Source organism: Ascaphus truei, chromosome 5 (genome assembly GCF_040206685.1).
Source record: "Ascaphus truei isolate aAscTru1 chromosome 5, aAscTru1.hap1, whole genome shotgun sequence".
Classification (NCBI taxonomy): domain Eukaryota; kingdom Metazoa; phylum Chordata; class Amphibia; order Anura; family Ascaphidae; genus Ascaphus; species Ascaphus truei.
The window spans coordinates 291637477-291659443 of NC_134487.1; the positions used below are offsets into that span (position 1 = coordinate 291637477).

Consider the following 21967-nt stretch of genomic DNA (forward strand, 5'->3'; position numbering starts at 1 on the left):
AACCTGGCGTGCGTTACGTTTCATTTTGTTCGTCTCCCAGGCCTGATAAGGTTCATCAAAGATCGAAGATAACAGTTGCAGGGCGTGAAAGCTTCCTGGGAAGTCTGCTGCAAACAGGTGCAGATAGTGTGTCCGGTCACAAGGCTTCAGTTTTCTCTACAGAGAATAGGTTCCTTTTGGTTCTGAAGCCAGGGGAAGGAAATAACGGATTTTCCTTTCAGGCACATTCACTATTATCCATTTGTGGATAATAGTAATTGTGCCCATTACTATACTGTATGTGTTAGGGGGGGGGGGGGTATTTCTTTATAAGTATGTATGTGTTTTGACATTCATTTGGGGGGGCACATAATTGGTACTGCAGGCCTGCGGTTAACACCCGAGGGCCCCTGCCGGCCTATAGTATCATTGATGTGCATATATGTGTATGTTAGGGGGGTATAGGGGTTGTTGGGGTTATATATATATCATATATTATATATCTCTCTGGATCTCACTAAATGCTTGTTTTTAACTGATACCATGTGAGTGTAACTCCCTTTTCTACTTACCAATTATAAATTGTACAGACGGTCTGCACTATGTCCAGTTGTATTTTTTATTAAGGTCCTCGGGAGTCCACATATTTGGGTGAACATTGAGTTCTGCATCTCCTGTCCACTGAGTGAAAACAACATCCTGAAAGATACCTTTATGTGCCTTATATCTTCTCACGTTTGTGAGTATTAAATATTGAGCCAAGACATCTTATTCTGATCATAATCATAACAATATTGCACTATTACGATTTATATTTCTTTTCACATATTGCGCTTCCCGGACACTTCATCATACTTCACATCAAGAGGATTGACCGAGCAATCTCTACCGGGTTACAGCTGCATCTACCTATACATTTGTATAAGTATCACTGTATTTTTTGCATATTTTTTGCACCAGTATCACTGTGTATTATCTGATAATTTAGAGCGCCACATTTTGATAAGTTTCCTTTTATACAGCCAGGAAAAAGGCCTGATTTTTTCTAAGTGTCGACCTTGTCGATGCTTCTCCTCCACCAACTTGCCAACTTTAGCTGGCGGGACGAATTGGCGTTAAATTCTCAATTCTAGTGTGCCGATCAGCAGCGAAAAGCTGATCGGGGCTACTAGAATTCAGCCGATTTCATAAAGTGCCGAAAAGTGGCTTATCGGCACCCGGCTGCCGATAAGTTTTTATCGGGAACCAAAATTGCCGATGTTTGCCTCTTTTCGGCGCTTACTGAACCGGGAAGGCATTTTTTACCGAAAAATGGCGAAAAAAGCCTTATCAGCGCTTACTGCATGAGGCCCTTAGTCACAATAAACAACAACACTTTGATTCCTTCATTTATTATAGGAAGATCTGAATGTTTATTTTGCAATTAGTGACACAATAGCATCCAAAGCACAAATAATCATATGCACAATCACCGGTCAGGTTATGTATCGGAAAACTGCGTGTAGCTCCGGCGGACGATTCATCTTGGTTTAGTCTTGGCACAGTATCGGTATTTCCAACGTCTGTCCCTGTGGGACAAAGAAAATGTAATTACAGTGACTGCCGCAGACTGGGATATCTTCAAGTTAAAATGAACAATCAGAACAATAGTGCAGAAACCTGGTAGAACTATAATGCTGCAGCTAACTTCAATTTATTTCTATTTGTATCTTTACATTCACACGTAACCTGATTGAATTTCTCACAATCCCCATTTGCTGCAGTTCTGCTTTCTGTAATATTACCGGCATTGTGCCGGCCGTGGCTGCATCGCCACCCCTCGCCAGCCACGGCATGTTGCTATGAGCCGTGGTAAGACCTGTAGGCAGTGTTTTGAGGGGTTTTGTATGGAACCCTTACAGTGCTCTTATAACATACCTAGTATGGCATGAGTCCTGGCGTGCCAGAGGCCCCTATAACTTACCAGGTACATTATCGGCACTGACTCATTTTCTAGGGGGCGGACCAGCTAACCTGATCAAAATACAAGTGGATCCCGCCCACTTATATTTCCAGCATCCGGGGCAGGTTGCAGCATGTGATTGCTCCCGGTGCAATCACATGACCCGAAAGTGCCGGAAGTCGGGTGGGTGTCAATCGTGCCGCAAGACCCCTGGCACTAAAAAGGTTAAAGCAGCAGTCCCCAGGTTTTAGTGTATGTATTTATATATATATTTAATTGTACCCGATCTTTGGGAAATCCCCCTGTACTGTTCCCTGATCTTTAGGTCTCTCTGGAGACCGCAACTTTCCTGGCATATTTGTACTTTTCTTGTGTCTGTGTGTGACACCAAATGCTACATATATGGCACCAGGGCCACCAATTGAAAGCCACAATATCAGCTCTTGATAACGTTCCAGCTTCCCGGTGGCCGCCAGTGCAAGGCTGACCATGGCACCCGAGCAATAAATCGGCTCTAGTTCAGGTAATATAAAAAAAACAATACACCCTAAAAGAAATAGACAGCACAGACTGTTGCTTTAAGTAAATACAAATAATTGATACTTGATCTACAACAAATAATTCAGCTTTGAATAAAAAATAGATGTAGGAACAAGCATGGATCCATTCCCAAGGAGTATTTCCTAATCATTCCATAATTACTGTAAGGAGTGTCTGTTTGATCCCTAGAAAAAGTGTCTGAAACTCATTTCCCCACAAACATATTAGTGTCAGATTGTGATGAGCAGTGTGGGCCGGTGCTGTTACTATGTAAATCAAGACAACAAAAACAAAAGTAATGGCTGTTTGGGAAAGAAAACTGAAAGAGAAAAACATATTCATGTTAAAAAGGGATTCCCCTTGCAGGAGACACATACTTACCCATTGAAGGTATTATAGTAACTGCCTATTCCTACAAGGTAGTAATCAGTGGGCGCTTCCCATCTCATGTAAGCATTAAAACCATTGACGTATTCGCTCCACTGGCAGTCATGGTCAACTGTCATATGCCCCTTGCAGCAGTAATACTTCCACCTGGAGAAGAAGGCAGTCATTCGAAGAGCTACCAGTAACCCAACCACACTGTCCCAACTGTCCCTATCATGAGGGAAGCTTCTGAAGTTTAGCTGACATATTGTCCAGTATGAAACCAATATTCTGCAGTGTCTGATGGCAAGGCAAAAATCAAATAGGAAGCCTTGGTTAAAGGTACAGCTGTGTAAAATGTTCAGATAAACATTTCATACAAAAGCGTTGTCAATGATATATATATATTTATTTAATAAATATATTTTATATATATATATATATATATATATATAACAAATTGAATAGCGGTAACAGATATTATAGTGATTATAGTGATAACGGACCGCACCTCAGTCAAACAAAAGTAAGAAAGATGGGACTTATGACTCTAAATTGAGTCACTCACATAGTTGTACTCAAACAATAAGGGAATAAATGCAGTTAGTGATACTATGTAAGATCAATTGTGAAGACTGAGAATATATACCTGGCCAGTACTAATCACAGTACAAATTACTGTAGGATAGCTATGGTAATACAAGTCTTAAATGCTTAAATTAAATGGACGTTTGTGAGGGCAAATTTGTATCTTGTCCAGTTAATTTAAATTATCTCACTGGTTTTACACAAGGAGCGGGTGCTTTTTCTTCTTTATATATATATATATATATATATATATATATATATATATATATATATATATATATATATATATATATATATACAGCCATATTTATTGTTTGTGCTTTCTGTATTCTCTTCCCGAGCTGGGCTCAATCTCAGACCGCTAGGGAGATGTTAAGGACTGACTCCTTATGGGTCACCTAATTGATCCCTCTGCTCGGATATTGAATGCCATCTCATGTCCGTCTGGGTGAGAGTCAGCTATGGACCTTCCGCTTGGGCCGATCTAGTATACCTCAGGGCTGCTGCTTGGGGAACATATTATAGGCATAGTCTTCCTCTATCTGAATCACAGGTAGTGATTAGTAGTCACAAAGGAGGGATCTCACTGTGAATAGTGCTTATATGTTCTGAATATAAATTCTATAGCTTAAAATATAGGGTAAGGAGCCCCTTTATTGTTTTATAGTTAGCGACAGTGCCCGACCAAGATAGCAACCCCAGTAATGGCTCCTGTGATTCAGATAGAGGAAGACTATGCCTAGAATATGTTCCCCAAGCAGCAGCCCCGAGGTATAGCTGAATCAGCCCAATCGGAGGGTCCATATCTGACTCTCACCCAGATGGAAAATAGCTGAAGCGCTCAAATGCAGGTATATCTCAAAATGATAATAAGCAGACCACTATACCAGGGTACTAACAATTAATATAGTACCTATTGTGTCATATAATGGATACTATCCTCCTGAAGACAGGTGGTGTGTGGTGCAACCCACTCACCATTAGTCTCATTGGCAGGTTCCCCTGAAAAATATACAAGTACTCACATCCTGGTAGGGCAGGCAGGCAGGCTGTGCAGCTACTCAATGCAATACAGGGAAAAGGGAGACCAAAAAGCGCACCAGCACAAACGGAGCAGGAAGAACCCAGGACAAAAAAATGATTAAAAGGGCACTTTAATGTGGCAAAAGACCCATCCAATGCATTTTGAACGTCGCAGCGTTCTTTTTCAAGGATAAAACACAATGTGATAACATCCATTATATACCCTCTTACCTGTGGGCCGTTTCGCGCCAAAAATCAGAACCTGATGACGTCATAACAGAGCGACTCAGTGCCGATCTAAGGGCAAAAGGAAGTACCAAAGGCAGTGTGGCCATCTTGGATGTGGGCAAACATAGGAACACAATAACAAAGCTTTATTGACCATTCCAGCAGAACAAAATACATTGCTGCTAACTGGACAAGCATATTTAAACGAAATAAAGCTATATTAAACTAAACTAATGCTTAATAAAGGGTACTATTATATCAAGAAAAAACATGAACAAGGTGGATTAAAAAACTAGCTGTGTTACAACTAAGTTATATACAAAAAAAAGTTAAAAATAAAAACCTCTAGACATGATTAAAAAAATGTGCAAGAAAAGTAAATTTAAAGACATATTACACATATATACTGCATAACACAGATTGTGTACCTAAATCATAGGAACCAGGGAAATACAACCATTATAAAATATGAAGTATTATCCACAAGATACATCAAAGAACAATTTAAGCTTACATATTAGCATAATATTTGCATGATAAGGCATAGGTTCAAAGGTTATAATGATAAGAATATAATGTCCAATATAATGACAATTGTCTTATTTAATCTGTATTACCAACTAATTACACCATAATACGTCTATCACAAAAATGTTTACAAAAAATGTGTTAGTTGCCAGTCAATGTTCAAGCCCATAGGGAAGCGCGTTTGGAGAGTGAAGATCCAATACGCCTCCCTACGGTCCAGAAGGTTGATATGATCACCTCCTCTAGATTTAGAAATAACTGATTCAATCCCCAAAAAAGAAAAATTATTAATTCCTCCCTGACCACATTCAGTGAAATGTTTTGAGACTGGATGATTAGTGTCTCTCAATTTTATGAGCCTTAAATGCTCTAACATCCTGACCTTAAGGGCTCTATGTTATTGGTATTAAACAGGACTTACATGGACTGACAGAATTAAAAAACAAATGTCCTCTTTTTATTTCACAATTTAGTAAACAAAGTGGAAAAGTAAACTCTATAATTTCAAAACATTGGAATGTCTTATCCATGGACCCTGTCCTTAAAAAATATGTGGATTCTGGTCCTACTTTTGTATATCGTAGAGCGAGAACAATTGGATCTCATGTTTCACCAAGTGAACTCAAATCTTCTGGTCTCAAAAAACCTTTTATCACTAGGGGTTCCTTCAAATGTGGCTCTTGTAGTGCATGTAAATACATGAAGCCTGCCAAAAGTTTTTTCCAGTTTGCCTTGCCACCGCCACATGGTGTGAGTATATTACCAAATAAGGAATGTAAGATTAACAGTTTTATAAATTGTAAAAGTCAATTTGTGATTTATTTAATAACATGTGGTTGTGGCAAGAGGTATGTGGGGAGGACGACTAGAGCCCTTAAGGTCAGGATGTTAGAGCATTTAAGGCTCATAAAATTGAGAGACACTAATCATCCAGTCTCAAAACATTTCACTGAATGTGGTCAGGGAGGAATTAATAATTTTTCTTTTTTGGGGATTGAATCAGTTATTTCTAAATCTAGAGGAGGTGATCATATCAACCTTCTGGACCGTAGGGAGGCGTATTGGATCTTCACTCTCCAAACGCGCTTCCCTATGGGCTTGAACATTGACTGGCAACTAACACATTTTTTGTAAACATTTTTGTGATAGACGTATTATGGTGTAATTAGTTGGTAATACAGATTAAATAAGACAATTGTCATTATATTGGACATTATATTCTTATCATTATAACCTTTGAACCTATGCCTTATCATGCAAATATTATGCTAATATGTAAGCTTAAATTGTTCTTTGATGTATCTTGTGGATAATACTTCATATTTTATAATGGTTGTATTTCCCTGGTTCCTATGATTTAGGTACACAATCTGTGTTATGCAGTATATATGTGTAATATGTCTTTAAATTTACTTTTCTTGCACATTTTTTTAATCATGTCTAGAGGTTTTTATTTTTAACTTTTTTTTGTATATAACTTAGTTGTAACACAGCTAGTTTTTTAATCCACCTTGTTCATGTTTTTTCTTGATATAATAGTACCCTTTATTAAGCATTAGTTTAGTTTAATATAGCTTTATTTCGTTTAAATATGCTTGTCCAGTTAGCAGCAATGTATTTTGTTCTGCTGGAATGGTCAATAAAGCTTTGTTATTGTGTTCCTATGTTTGCCCACATCCAAGATGGCCACACTGCCTTTGGTACTTCCTTTTGCCCTTAGATCGGCACTGAGTCGCTCTGTTATGACGTCATCAGGTTCTGATTTTTGGCGCGAAACGGCCCACAGGTAAGAGGATATATAATGGATGTTATCACATTGTGTTTTATCCTTGAAAAAGAACGCTGCGACGTTCAAAATGCATTGGATGGGTCTTTTGCCACATTAAAGTGCCCTTTTAATCATTTTTTTGTCCTGGGTTCTTCCTGCTCCGTTTGTGCTGGTGCGCTTTTTGGTCTCCCTTTTCCCTGTCTCACCCAGATGGACATGAGATGACATTCAATACCAGAACAGAGGGATCAATTAGGTAACCCATAAGGAGTCAATCCTTAACATCTCCCTAGCGGGCCGAGATTGGGTGCAGCTAGGGAAGAGAATACAGAAAGCACTAATAATAAACACTAAAGGGACTATACCAGATGTAACATATATGTTGTGATTGAGCCTTTATCGTCTATGATAAATAAAGCTGCTGTTAGTATGAATAAAGTTCTTGGCGCCCATCATTGCATTACCAACGCCCGACCTGCATGAATCCAGCACCCTGACAAGGTAATAGACAGTGAGTAAGCCAATGAATGAGGCACTTAAACTCATTAGGATGCCGGGCCAGGGGGGTTACACATATATATTGGAATACAACTTGACAAAGATGATAGCTATGTCTGCCTTGGCCAGCAATGGACACTTTTTGAATAAAATTAATAGAAGAATGAAAATGGGATGGAGCATATTTGGAAGGAAGAAAGACTACCTTTCTCCTCAACACTGTATACGCTTGTATATAAAGGTACATTGCCAATAAATTGTTTCTTGTGTTTTTTCCTTTAATTATGCAGCCATCATTTGCCAAAGAGATAGAAGAACAATAAGTAACAGCTCAGATTAGAATAATATGGAGAAGAACAAAATTAGAAACATATTCAATATCACTGCAAACAAATAAATAAATGAGTTTACGGGGGTTTAATTTTTTGAAGGAAGCCAATTACATTAAAATGAAGGGTTCTCCAGCACGTGCCTTTACCTCCTGTCGTTTTTGTTATTGTGGAAACTGTCCATGCCACTTATGACCATGCCAAACGGACATGTGAAGTCAAACGCTTCATTAAATTTATTGACATAGTGGGTCCAGTAGCCGAATGAAATTAGGCTGAAGGTTTTCTTGCAGCCGAGATCCCAGACTCGGTCCTTGTAGCCATCCTGATTCTCACTGGAGGAACATAAAGACGATGTCATGGCAAGTGTCTTATATCCAGGGTCGGTACAAGGGTATTATGTGCTATAGGCGAACATTTAGCCTAGCGCCCCTCCCCTCCCACACAATTAACGTTCAGAAATGTATATTGTGCATTAGAATGAATAAACATTCTGCATTTATAATTACAGATTTCTTTTACATTCAAAAGGAGAATATGATACTGATTGTACATTCTCATTGTCCTGTGGGGGTGGGGGGAGGGGTAGTTATGTGCCTTGGGGGGAGGGGTGTTAGTTATGTGCCTTGGGGGGAGGGGTGTTAGTTATGTGCCTTGGGGGGAGGGGTGCTAGTTATGTGCCTTGGGGGGAGGAGGTGGTATTTATGTGCCATGGGGGGAGGAGGGGGTAGTTGTGTACCTTGGAGGGAGAGGGACGGGAATGAGGTAAGGGCCTGGGAGTAGGTAGGGAGATGACAGAGATGGAGGGTGAGGACAGAGTGTGCTTACCTGCAGCCTTGGAGGATGGAGGGGCCCTGCTGGATGCCTTCCAGAAAGGCTCGCAGGGGTGCCTGTCAGAGGGTGTTCACAGAGGTGCCAGTCAGTTCTACCACACTCCTGCAGACCCCCTCTGAGAGACACCTCTGCAGATCTAGCACATGCTAGGGTACTTGGGCCCCCTGACTCACCGGGCCAAGGATAGTATGTATGTATGTCTTTATTTATATAGCTGTGTGATAGTGAAGGAAAGGCGCTAGCTCTACTAGTGTTCACTTATAATATACAGTGAATAAATTCAAATCAAGTGATACATAAACATAATTCAGTGAAAACGTGATAAATAACGTGAATAAATGAATTAAAACCCCCTGCTCAAACCCAGCTGGTAGGGACTGGTTCCACTAGTCCCCCAATTCGTAGAAATCCGTTTGCAATCCAGGGGGAGCATATAAGGGAAATAAAACAAAATGACAATCTAAGTGTAGACAATTTGATAACCTATGGGTCAATTCAGTGATGTGTCTTGGCTCATATGTGTAGCCTACTGACAAGATGTAGATCAAAAACGGGCAATAAAGCACAGTGGTCTTTGCGGGAAGGACCTCTATTCCAATGTGTGGTGGAGACCTCCAATCTCAGCAAAGTAGCGGTGTATATAGGAGAGAAAAGATTTCCATAGTGCAGACCAATCATAAAAAACGTAACTTTTATGGGGTTTTAAAAATGAATACTTACAATAAAAACATTCAAATAATGCATATATCACAATGCTGTGACAGAAGAGAGTTTGCTGTTGACTTCTGGCTCACCCACCACCTCCGGTCTGTGGACACCGCGTGGGATGCTGCTACGCTGGACTCTCCACCTCCTGAGATACCTCTGGGGTGTCCTGGTCCCGTCAGCTCCGGTCCTTGAGTTGGACGCCGCTCTGTTATGTCCCTGGAGCTCCCTCTAAGGCGTGCTGTCCTGTCCCCTCCTGTCCCCTCCTGAGGAAGCCACGCACCGTATTGGCGAAACGCGTAGAGTGGTAGCCGCCCACAGGAGGAGAAAAGCAGTGTCAGAGATTGCAGACCCACAACCGGAAGTGACGGATCGCAACCAACCGGAAGTGACATATCGGAGCTAACTGGAGGGGACAGGACAGCATGCCTTAGAGGGAGCTCCAGGGACATAACAGAGCGGCGTCCAACTCAAGGACCGGAGCTGACGGGACCAGCACACCCCAGAGGGATCTCAGGAGGTGGAGATTCCAGCGTAGCACTGTCCCACGCGGTGTCCACAGACCGGAGGTGGTGGGTGAGCCAGAAGTCAACAGCAAACTCTCTTCTGTCACAGCATTGTGATATATGCATTATTTGAATGTTTTTATTGTAAGTGTTCATTTTTAAAACCCCATAAAAGTTACGTTTTTTATGATTGGTCTGCACTATGGAAATCTTTTCTCTCCTATATACACCGCTACTTTGCTGAGATTGGAGGTCTCCACCACACATTGGAATAGAGGTCCTTCCCGCAAAGATCACTGTGCTTTATTGCCCGTTTTTGATCTACATCTTGTGAGTAGGCTACACATACGAGCCAAGACACATCACTGAATTGACCCATAGGTTATCAAACTGTCTACACTTAGATTGTATTTGTTTTATCTCCCTTATATGCTCCCCCTGGATTGCAAACGGATTTATTTATATAGAGCCATTAATGTACATAGCGCTTCACAGCAGTAATACACGTGATAATCATATAAATAACAAATAACTACAACTAACACATCATGGGAATAAGTGCATCAGACATAAAAGTAACATTGTGGAAGAGGAGTCCCTGCTCTGAAGAGCTTTCAATCTAAATGGTGGGGAGAACGTACAGAGACAGTAGGAGGGCATTCTGGTAAGTGCGTCTGCAGGGGGCCAAGCTTTCTGTATTGTGTATAGTATTAGCCATGGTGCTACTCGTATGCTTCTTTAAACAAGTGTGTCTTAAGGTGGTTACTGGTGGATAGTAGTCCCAGCTCTCTGCCGCTGTCGGCTGCCCTGCTGCTACATGGAATTCCCAGTTGTCTAGTGGCTCTCATTGTTATTCCTTCCCATGAGTAACAAAGATTCCTACATGTACTACTGAATCCAGCCAGATCTCTCCCTTTATGTACCAATGAAACACAAAACAAACCCTTTGCTGTCAGAGGGAGCTGTCTATCTGCAAGTGAGGACATGAGAGCTGATGAATGAGCTATATCTATGACAAGCTCTCATGCTGGTCCATCAAAATGTGCTGCTTCCTGCAAAATGATCTAGTATTCCCCAGAACCAACACAGTTACTCTGACGCTCATGAACACTGAATCCCACTATCGCATGGGAACACTGTTACCTTATGATTAAGCCGATGCTTTGCTGATCTGGACACACAAAATTAAGAGGCTGGTTGTAGTTGTTGACTCGTGTTGTATCTTTTGTGCTTCCTACAAAAAAATACAAAGAATAGATGTTATAAAATCTCATTTTATTATTATTATTATTATTTTTTTTTAAGAGATTACCAAGAAACTTCCTATGCTGATTATGAGATTATTAGGAATAGTGATGGAATACTAACTGGAACGGAAGACATGTCATTAAAATACAGTATACTAAAATACAAAGAGATGGGTGATAGTAATGGAGGTATTCAAGTCTGCACCAGAAAGAACACTAATAAATGAAAGAGCAATGTGTGTGGCAGAGAGAGTAACAATAGTGAGTGAAGGCGTATTACTGCAGGTGAGGCAGAGCAGGTGTTACTGATTGAGGGGTATATATATATATATGCATTACGTGTCGCAGAGGGTAATAGCAGTAAATGTTATTAAAAAATGTCCTCTGTAGGAGCCCTTTCCAATGACCGGTAGGTACTCACGAAAGTCCTTGAACTGATTTCGGCATGCAAAGCCAGACGCGACTGCTACATTCTTCAGAAGTGGGAATTAGAAGAATTCTTGAGTCAAAATCTTTGAAGCTGGCTCGCGTCTATTCAGCACAGAGCATCTTTGAATTTGCTGCTGATGGTTTGGCGCTTGGAATCTGCTCACCTGATTGGCTGCAAGATTTCTTATGGGTTTTTGGGTCCCATTCACAAAACTCTACAGCCTATCAGAGTGTGGAAATTTCCCTGCCAGCCAATCACCGATTTGCCAGTATTGTAAAGCCGGGAAGGTAACTTTTCTCATTCTGCAAAGGGGCATGCGCCAACCTGGCACCTCTGCCTCTTTGCATACTGAGCCCACTCGCTGTCCAGACTCCACAGAGTCTGGGCTCTAGCAAATGGTGGCCGGATATCCCTGTGTTAGCCCAGGATGCGGGTACTCAAGTAGAACTGCAGTACCCCTCCTGTTCTAACAACTTGGTGTAACGGGTTTTCTGACCTGGCCTGACCCACCCAATCTAATATTGGCCCCTGTGGTCTAACCAGTCCCCATTACAGTGTGATGTCTGGTGGTGCACCTGTTGGCAACAGGACTCCTGAGTCTCCCGCATGATGGTGTGTGGGGATTTGCCAACCCAGACAGGCAGCTGAGGTAGTGTGCTGAGTCCTACCTATATCCATTGCAGCGCCTCCACCTCATCAGGATCCCTGCGTCTGCATGGGGATGGTCCTGCTGAGGAACTCCTCTGTGGTGCCTTCCTCTGCAGAGTAATCCCAGACTCACACACAAAGGTATCTTTTATCAGATGCATCTTTATTGTACGGTGGGCCAACTGCCCCTCACAGTGGGTGTACTTAGCCTCTCATCTTCACCGCACTTCCCTTTGAAAGGGGTCCTTTACCCAAATTGGTGGATTCCCTATCTCCCCTTAGGGAGATAGTCCCTGTGCCAGGTCCCTGGTCACAGTCTTATAAGCTGTCTCCTCCCAAGCCTGCACCCAGACTTGCTCCTTGTCTCATAGTCTCTTACATAACCTTCCAACAGCTTCTGAACTCCTCCTCTAACAACTAACTTTTGAACAGTGCTGTGCCTTATGTATCCTCTGGGGGCTGACACAACTCTGACATCACTAACCATGGAGTCAGAGCCTGTGACCACTCCCATCCATACATAGGGCACCTCACCAGGGTGTGAGGGCAAACCTCCATAATTACTGCTGGCATGCCCATAACTTACCAGGCCTTACTGTCAGCAGGAGAGATGACTGCAGCCATTTTACAGCATGGTTACATTCTCCCCCTGGTTAATCCCACCGTTCCCGGCTGGGACCTAAATTTGAAGTACCTTTCTTCAGGAAGCACTGTAAAATGAATGACACACATAATTAGTCACAACATTACAGTACATATCTTCATCATACATAATAACAGATACATCCTAACATAGATGTATAACAACCAGGATTACTCCCTTTGGAGTATCCATTAGTGGTACTACCATACCCTCTTAAGGTGGTCTACGCACAGCATGGTCCACTGGGTTTAGAGCAGCAATGCTGTAACACTCTGATGACATACTGGACACCCACAAACAGCCCATAACTCTGTCATGGATGCTAGTGGACTTAGAGGATCGGGCCCATACATTTCCCTAAGGCATCTCCTGGAGATGTAGACTATCCCCTCTTGACTGCACCACTTCTTGTCTAACCCGCCAGGATCCCAATCCTCTAGAGAGCTATCAGTATCCCAATCTTCTATGGAACTATCAGAATCCCAATTTTCTATGGAACTATCAGAATCCCAATTTTCTTCCCCCTCATCAGTACTATATCCCCTATCCTCATCAGTGGAACCCATCTCAAACTCAATTTCTCCCTCCCTTGGATGGTAAAAATAAAGTAACAGCTTTTGGTGATCCCTGGCAATTCTTGCCGACACTGGAGGTACATAGGGTGTTCCCCGGGCAATAGGCACAACACGAGCAACTTTACCCAAATCCCCAGACATCCCACTGGTATGAGTGTGCATACCATAACTATTGACTTCCCCGTTAGCCACAGGTTTGATTACAGTAGGAGTCACCCCAGGAGACTTCACATAGGTTAACACTTCCCTCCCCGATCCCTCATCGGAGGTAAAGCAATCACCCCAGTCCAGGTTCTCCCCAGTCCACTCATCAGCGCTGCTCCGTGACTCCCAAGAGGTCCTTGATGAAAGAGGCCTAGACCACCTCTCTTGTTTGGAGCTATCCTGAGACTTTACTACGGACACACTAGGTACCCATCGGGACTCTGATACTTTCCCCAACTGCCCTCCACCCCTCGACCCACCATCAGAGGCATAGCTGTTCAGTCTCTCCCCAGTCCGTTCCTCACCGATTCCCTGGGACCCTTCCGACACTCCCAAACTGGATGTGGACCCACAGGAAAAGGTGACTGGGACAGGGGCTTTATCTAGGGCATGAGTTTGGGCGTAGGGACGGGCAAATGGTATCCGCGGGGTTCCGACCCGCTCTCTACCCTTGGATTGTCCCGGATCACTGCGAGGACTCACCGCTGGCTGAGCCTCACCCTTCTCAGCTCTCCTCGCAGCCTGCCAGCTCTTTGTTGTCACAGGTGATCGGAAGCACTGCCCGATCGCCAAGGCATTATGGTTCTCTCTCTGGTCGTTCCGCTACCTCTGCCGGAAGTGACGTCATCACTGGAACCGGATACTCCGCCATCTTGCGATGGATCCCCATGCGGGATCTCTTCCTCCACAACGACATCCGCCGCCGGAAGTGATGGTTCTGCTCTCCGCTCTGCTTGGGCCTGGGCTAGGCCTTCCTCCGCCGTTGCCACCACCGGCGCCTGGGGAGGGTAAGGATGTATCTCACCGCTCCGTCGGCTCGGGATGGAATCTTCTCCTCCTTCCGCGCTGTAAGTCACCACGGCCGTGGGACTCCGCCGCTCCGGTTGTCTCCGCACAGGCGATCTCGGCACCTCGAGACTCCGCTCTGCTGCGACACAGGTAAGTGCTGGTTCTTTTTCAGCACAGCTGTAGTGGTCCGCCGGTAGGCGCATCACCACCGTCGTTAGGTTCGCTTTTTCCTCTTTCGAGGAAGCAGACTCCGACGCTAGTAGTGGCACTTCCGCAGGGGACCGACGGTGAGGTTCCGGGTTCTCACCGCGGTTGTAGACCCCTTTCTCTCTAGGCTCCGTTGCGATCATTAGGAGCGATCCCCATTCTCCGGGATCAACTGGTTCGGTGCAGGCCAAACGCGGGGCTTCAGCCGTCAGCATGGCTGTGTCCGCCCCCGCATTGACTACCAGGGAGCATCCTGGCAATGAATAGGGATATACCCCAATGTCCATCTCGCTCTTTGTAGTGCTGGTTACGGGAGACACTTCGCACAATGGTCTCTCCTGTTCACCAGCTCCTTGCAACTGTGGGCCAGGAAGCTCACGCCCAGCTCCTCCCTCAGACAACTCGGGTCTTGCCTGGCAGAGATAGAGACCCCTCCCCCTGGTGAATATTTGGGGAGGGTCCCACAAGTTAATTGGATGCCCCGGCACAGGGGCTAAACTTTTCACAGTCCTGGGGGGCACGGCCTCCGATTTCGCGCCACTACACCCTGAGCGTAACTCCTTATTTGGCGCCAATCCCGGCCAATTTCTTGCAGCCACTTTGCTTGCAAAATCCTTGTCTTCTTCTCCGCAGGCAGCACTGTTTGCAGGAACTAGTTTCTGTAACAGCACCGCCGGCTCACCAGCTCCTTGCTCCGCTGGATTCATGCCCACGGGGCATAATTGGAAACCACTCCCCCTGGTTGAGATTAGGGGGAGGTCCCATAGATTTATCGGGTGACCCAGCACTGGGGCTTAATTAGTCATTGTCCATGAGGGCGCGGCTGCAGCTTTCGCACCATACCCCCCATCAGGGCGGGGTTTTCCTGTTGACACCACTCCTGGCCAACTCTCTGCAACTTTTGCAAATGCAATTTTCTCCTCAGCAAGCCCACGCGGTCTCCCAGGGAAGCGGGAGCCGCCATCTTGGTTAGCATTATGTATAGCGCTCACCGGCTGGCAAGCAGATCCTTCTTTTTCACCACACATTACAACAATGTCTTCAACACTGTCCTCCAGGGTAGTACCCTGCGGTCCTAAGCAGGACCAAAACGGTGCGACTACAGCCTTAGCACCACTCCACAGCAGGCTCGTGAAAGTCATTTACTCCGCTTGCTCTTCACCCGCACACACGCCATGTGCGCTCTCCCCATCAGCCTCCGGCCGCCATTTTGGACTATCCGCTCGGCGCGGATCCTCCATTCTTGCGGTCGCCATTCTCTCGTAGTGGTTATGGTTATTGTACATGGGGCTCCTCTCTGCGGGGCAGCCACCACACCGGTACAATAAAGATTGCCCTGATGCACCACCTTGTGTACCTAAAGTAGGCTGGACTCATGTTGCACTACCTCAGGCTAGGCTCACTCTCTCAGTGTCTGCTGTATCTCCTTCCTCCCAGTCTGTGCTCCCTACGCTGAGTGGTCTGGAATGGGCTAGAGTACTCTGGCTCTTCCATGCAATACTTGGGCGTCTACCTTTCTTGGTCAGCCTAGCACAGACCCTCTCCAGGATTCCTGACCATGTTAACAGGCTATCCCTTTAGGCATCCTACCAACTAGCACTGCCTCAAGGTGACTAGGACAGCTATAGCCCGGCTCCAAACCCCCAACTCCTTTCAGGCCCCTAGGTCGTCCCTGCGAACTGACAAACTCCATCAGCGCCCTGACTACCCCTAGGTCCGTCCCAACGCAGCACAAAGTGGCAGCAGACACTTCTCCCGGTTTCCCAGTGTGCCTAGCAAAAGCCTGTCCTGTTGACAGGTCTACTTGTCTCAGCAGAGCCTCCAAATGTAACGGTTTTTCTGACCTGGCCTGACCCACCCAATCTAATATTGGCCCCTGTGGTCTAACCAGTCCCCATTACAGTGTGATGTCTGGTGGTGCACCTGTTGGCAACAGGACTCCTGAGTCTCCCTCATGATGGTGTGTGGGGATTTGCCAACCCAGACAGGCAGCTGAGGTAGTGTGCTGAGTCCTACCTATATCCAGTGCAGCGCCTCCACCTCATCAGGATCCCTGCGTTCGCATGGGGATGGTCCTGGTGAGGAACTCCTCTGTGGTGCCTTCCTCTGCAGAGTAATCCCAGACTCACACACGAGGGTATCTTTTATCAGATGCATCTTTATTGTACGGTGGGCCAACTGCCCCTCACAGTGGGTGTACTTAGCCTCTCATCTTCACCGCGCTTCCCTTTGAAAGGTGTCCTTTACCCAAATTGGTGGATTCCCTATCTCCCCTTAGGGAGATAGTCCCTGTGTCAGGTCCCTGGTCACAGCCTTATAAGCTGTCTCCTCTCAAGCCTGCACTCAGACTTGCTCCTTGTCTCATAGTCTCTTACATAACCTTCCAACAGCTTCTGAACTCCTCCTCTAACAACTAACTTTTGAACAGTGCTGTGCCTTATGTATCCTCTGGGGGCTGACACAACTTTTACATCACTAACCATGGAGTCAGAGCCTGTGACCACTCCCATCCATACATAGGGCACCTCACCAGGGTGTGAGGGCAAACCTCCATAATTACTGCTGGCATGCCCATAACTTACCAGGCCTTACTGTCAGCAGGAGAGATGACTGCAGCCATTTTACAGCATGGTTACATTGGCATTCCTGAGGCTTTCAAGTCCGGACTCGACATAGGCCCATAGGCACTAAGCTTGGTAGCCATCTAGTCTCTTGGAATCCATGACTTGGAAATCCCACAGTTCATTTACAGGTTATCAGCATATATACCTATTATATATAACTCTTTAATAAAATATACTGGGTCCTGTCTTTTGTGTGGTAAAGATGTAAAAGTCCCTATTCTGGTGTCAGGGATGGAGTGAGGGTATAAATTGCCTACACTCACTAGCCTCATACTTGGCACACTTTAGAAAAATAACTTTTAAAACTTTTACACACACAAAACCACTCTCAGCTTTATCACATAGCTGGAGCACCCCCTGAACCCCTATACCAGGTTTCAGAGTACCTGGGCATGTATCTGGGCACTTCTCTTTCTACTAGGGACCCCTCTGTATACTAGGGACCCTATGTATGATTGCAGGTATACATTAACCCCGTCATGCCCGTTCACCTTGTCTGGAAGCTGCTGCATCAGGAATCCTGGCGGTGAGTCGTAAGAACATTTTCAGGGTCAGAGTTTGCCCGGAGCAATGTGCTCGGCTGTATCCAAGAATCTCACTCGATTCCCGGATCCAACTCGTGGGGTATCCCAGAACTCCGGAACCCCGATACATAGTCACATTCTGTAAAGATTTTCTGCAGCAAACCCCACCCTGAAACTTACAGCGTAGAAATCTCCCGGTCTCAGCACCCCAGGAAAGGCAAAACACACATAATTCTTTATTGTAGCATAATTTGCACACAGTCAAAGTAATGCATATCGGATATCTGGGTCCAAGAGCTGACACACTAGGACCTCAACAAATGGATCAGGGGTAACCAAGCGGCTGAAACTTTATTATTGACTACAGTAGCAGAAGAGCTTTTAGCACCGTCTTTCTTTTATGTGGTATAGTAAGTAGCTCATGTCAGTAAGTCTATGTAGACTAAGTATAGCAGAGAGGTGATTGTTATAAAGTGTCAGTGCCGTCAAATCCCAAATTAAATTACATATTATTCTATTATAAAGGAAATTTACTCTTGATTTTTCTCTATCACATACTTCCCTAATATTCACTTCACTGTCAGATCCTGTACCTGTCATATACTGTATCTCAGAGAAATATGGGTGATTTTAAAAAAATGGATACTATTTTACTTTATATTTTATAACAAAATGTTTACATCATATACCGTTTCCATATAAGCAGCTACAACATTAAGTATATGTCTATCTCCATATCTAACAACTGTTTTACCAAACATTAAATTAAACAAAATTAAATAATACATAGACACGTACAGAAGCAGAAGCAGTGTTCATTTTGCTGTCAGTAAATGAAACAATTTCCATTATATAACATTGTGAATAATTATCCTATCAATTCCTATATTAACCCCTTCCCACACATTCTTTTTAGGAAAAAATAATCTGTTGAAAAACTTTATTGCAGCGGCTGCTTGCAAGAGTAACATTCACATAAACATCAAGACATGCGTCTGATCTAACATAAATGAACTGAAATATAGGCTCTAAGTAATCACTTATACCAGAAGAAGGGGCGGGCATACATAATATCACACTGTCAGCACTTATTACTTCATTGGACATCATACTTTTCTTTATCTTGTTTTTCTCGCAGTTACTTGGTTACACAAACTCATGTGTTAAGCTACCTCATCTTTCTCAAGGCCGACAGCCGGTACATCTCTCTCTCTCTGACTCTACATGGGGTGTTTAATAGATAAGACAAGGGGCCCAGCTAAAGAAAGAAATTACAGTTTCAGCATTAAAGAAAGTTCGAAGGGGTAAAACTTATTCTGCACACACATGCACACACACACACACACACACACACACACACACACACACACACACACACACACACACACACACACACACACACACACACACACACACACACACACACATAATTTCACGTAACCCATATTGCAATGAAACACAAAGCATGACTCTTCTTATAGCTATGGAAAACAAAACCCTGCTTTTTATAAAGCGCCTTGAGGGCGCGAAACGGGTCAGAGGACTCAGTATTTTTATCCTTTTAGGCTATTATGCCCTAATAAATAGATTTTGTACTTATTTTTGCCTCCAGCCTATTTTCAAAACTAGCAGTGCTCACTCCTTTTTTTCTACAAACCCCTGGTTATAGCTATACATAGAAATAATGTGAAAATATTATTCTTCCTAACTTGTATATTCACCCCTTCTACTTTATCATGTGTTTTAATAGACACCACCTTGATCCCTCAAACACCTTTATTACCTAATCTTTTTGCATTGTCGAAAGAAGTTCAAATCATTCTCCCATGTGTTATAGAACTTTGTAACTCTTTCCGCTAGATCTTTTATTGCATCTCTGCTATCATGTAACATAATCCACATTCATTCTGATTTGAGTTCTGTTATGTTAATCGCATTCGGTGTTAACCAATTCCTGAATATAAGATATTTTTGCCACGATCACTGTCACTATCGCTAATTTAGGGAATGATTGCCTATTCACGTTATCTTTATGTTTTTCAAAAATTCCCAAATAATAACACAAGATAAGATTTTTCAAAAGTACCCATGAGAGTTTTATTCACAAACGGAACATCCTTATTCCAGAATTTTGAGAGTTGAGCACACACCCAAAAGCCGTGTTTTAAATTCGCTTTCCCTTGTTTGCATTTTACACGTATTCCTTTTTTTTTTTTTTAAAGGGGCTCGTACCCCTTTCCCCACGACAGGGACCATTAATGCATTTGCCATGCAATGAAGGGCTGGCCCTTATGCCAATGAAAGGGTTAAATATGGACACAATTGTTTGGGACCTGTGAGAAAGCATCATATGATGTGAAACGTGTGTCGGTCACCGTCCTGACGTCATTACGTCAGTAGCATGTGATACCGAGGGGTACTAATATTCTACCAGCTCCTCCGCTCAGCTTTGCTCCCGATGGAGAATAATAAACAAAGTATCGAATGCTTAAATACTTGTGCAATACCTAACAGCCTACTATATACTAAAATAGCAGCACAGGGCAAATGTATCTTCGTTTAATTAACAATTCAAAACCTTACTCAGCTAATAAAGGACTACCATCTAGTAATATACTAACCAGACTACATAAGTACAAACATTATATAGCTATATGAAGTAACAGTTGCAATAGTAATGATACACAGTTACTTGGTGATATAATGTAAACACATCTCTAGCAATTGCTGAATAATTTTCTATACTCTAACTAAGCCCTCCAGATACTTTATTGTAAATAAAAACCCTACATTAACCCTACTGTATATCCAGGGGATCAAATTATAGCATAAAGTGCTAAATATCTATTTAAAAGCTATAGAGTCAAACATATCATATAATACACACACACTGGACTATAAATGCTTAAATATTACTGATTAAGCTAATACTTGAATATAGTCCAATATAGATTTACAACATAGATAATTGTAAATATATATATATACATCCTATGTACACTGACTCAAATAGTGATAGTATATTATTACCATCACTGCTCTCATCTGTACATTTAATTAGATATTAGACTACTGTATCTTGAGGATAAAAGCCTGAGTCCAAACAGCTCAGATAGTTATATGCACAATATACCAACGTCTATAAATAAAGAGATATTACAATTTCAATTTTCCTCGGTTCAATCACATTTTTATTTGTGCAATTCACTGTATATACCATTATCACCTACATGTTTGTGTCTTATTAAATATTCTGGATTATATTTTAAAATATATCTACTAATGTATAACAAAAAAGAGACAGAAATAAGCGCAGACTTGACAGACACCATAAGTTACAGCAATCAAAGAACAAGACCAAAGTTACCATCTCCCGAAGCATTCTCAGGTAGTCCTGCAGTGAGACCCAGTAACAGAACCCGCATCACCTTCATGACAACAGTACTGTGGGAAGCCTGGATCACGGGGAGGTTCTGAAGCCTGTTTAATGTCTCTATCAAGCAGTCCCACATGCCCTGGCCTTTTATAGCCCAACCCAAGTGCCTGCCCCTAATATAATAACCAGCCGCCCTGCTAATAACATTCACTTATTTACCATATCATTTGTATCGATTGCCAGCCATAATATTTGCACAATATTAGGATATCTCGTCTTCTAGTTAAGGGTTGTTTTTTCCTATTAGATAAGTGGAGCAGTGACGTTAAGGAGCAGAGGTATATGTGTAAGTGTTAGTCAAGGTCACACACACACACACATATATATTATATAATATAATCTGGAAAATAAACGCAAAAAACAATCAAGAACATAGGTAACAAAATGTAATATATACTAACAACATTAACATATATAGAGTTTGCACTCACACTCTGTTTCCTACATGCATAGCTGGGGGTCCGCGGGGTGTCAGTCTCTGGCTCCAGCCGGTGTTTGCCTCAGTGTTCATTTTGACGCGTCCGTCTCAGGGAGCCACTGATGGTACCTGACCGACCTGTTTGGCGTGTTAGATCACCGCTATAACCCGGATCCAAAATGGTGCCCAACGCGTTTCTCCGTTTCTGTGATGGCTTCATCAGTGGTAAACGAGAGGCGTGTCCAAACCAGTATAAGAACCTCTCGTTGACATGGATACCAATATAAAGAAGACACAGGGGCTTTTTCAAGTAGCCTTCATAAAAGAAATCGCTGGGCCGGTTAGTCCACCAGTTTTTTAGCGTTGCTATTACAGTTTTCAGAAAGCC

General features: G+C 43.3%; 1 protein-coding gene across 1 annotated transcript; it reads right to left on the reverse strand.

Moving 5' to 3' along the window:
• Positions 1 to 1356: 1356 nt before the first annotated feature.
• Positions 1357 to 21237, reverse strand: LOC142494767 (hemagglutinin/amebocyte aggregation factor-like). Its single transcript, XM_075599207.1, has 5 exons — positions 21093 to 21237; positions 10978 to 11068; positions 7939 to 8124; positions 2843 to 2995; positions 1357 to 1547 (listed from the first exon to the last, which is right to left on the reverse strand). The coding sequence occupies exons 1-5, from the start codon at positions 21235 to 21237 to the stop codon at positions 1499 to 1501; spliced, it is 624 nt and encodes a 207-aa protein (XP_075455322.1). The 3' UTR covers positions 1357 to 1498.
• Between the last annotated feature and the right edge of the window lie 730 nt (positions 21238 to 21967).

What these genes read in the sequence shown, in the direction of transcription:
- LOC142494767 (XM_075599207.1), bottom strand. Translation starts at nt 21,237, where the DNA reads ATGTGGGACTGCTTGATAGAGACATTAAACAGGCTTCAGAACCTCCCC. An exon ending in AATAACAAAAACGACAGGAG is followed by an intron (nt 2,996 to 7,938) that starts GTAAAGGCACGT and finishes CTTCTTCTCCAG; the next exon opens with GTGGAAGTATTACTGCTGCA. An exon ending in TACTATAATACCTTCAATGG is followed by an intron (nt 1,548 to 2,842) that starts GTAAGTATGTGT and finishes TTTGTCCCACAG; the next exon opens with GGACAGACGTTGGAAATACC.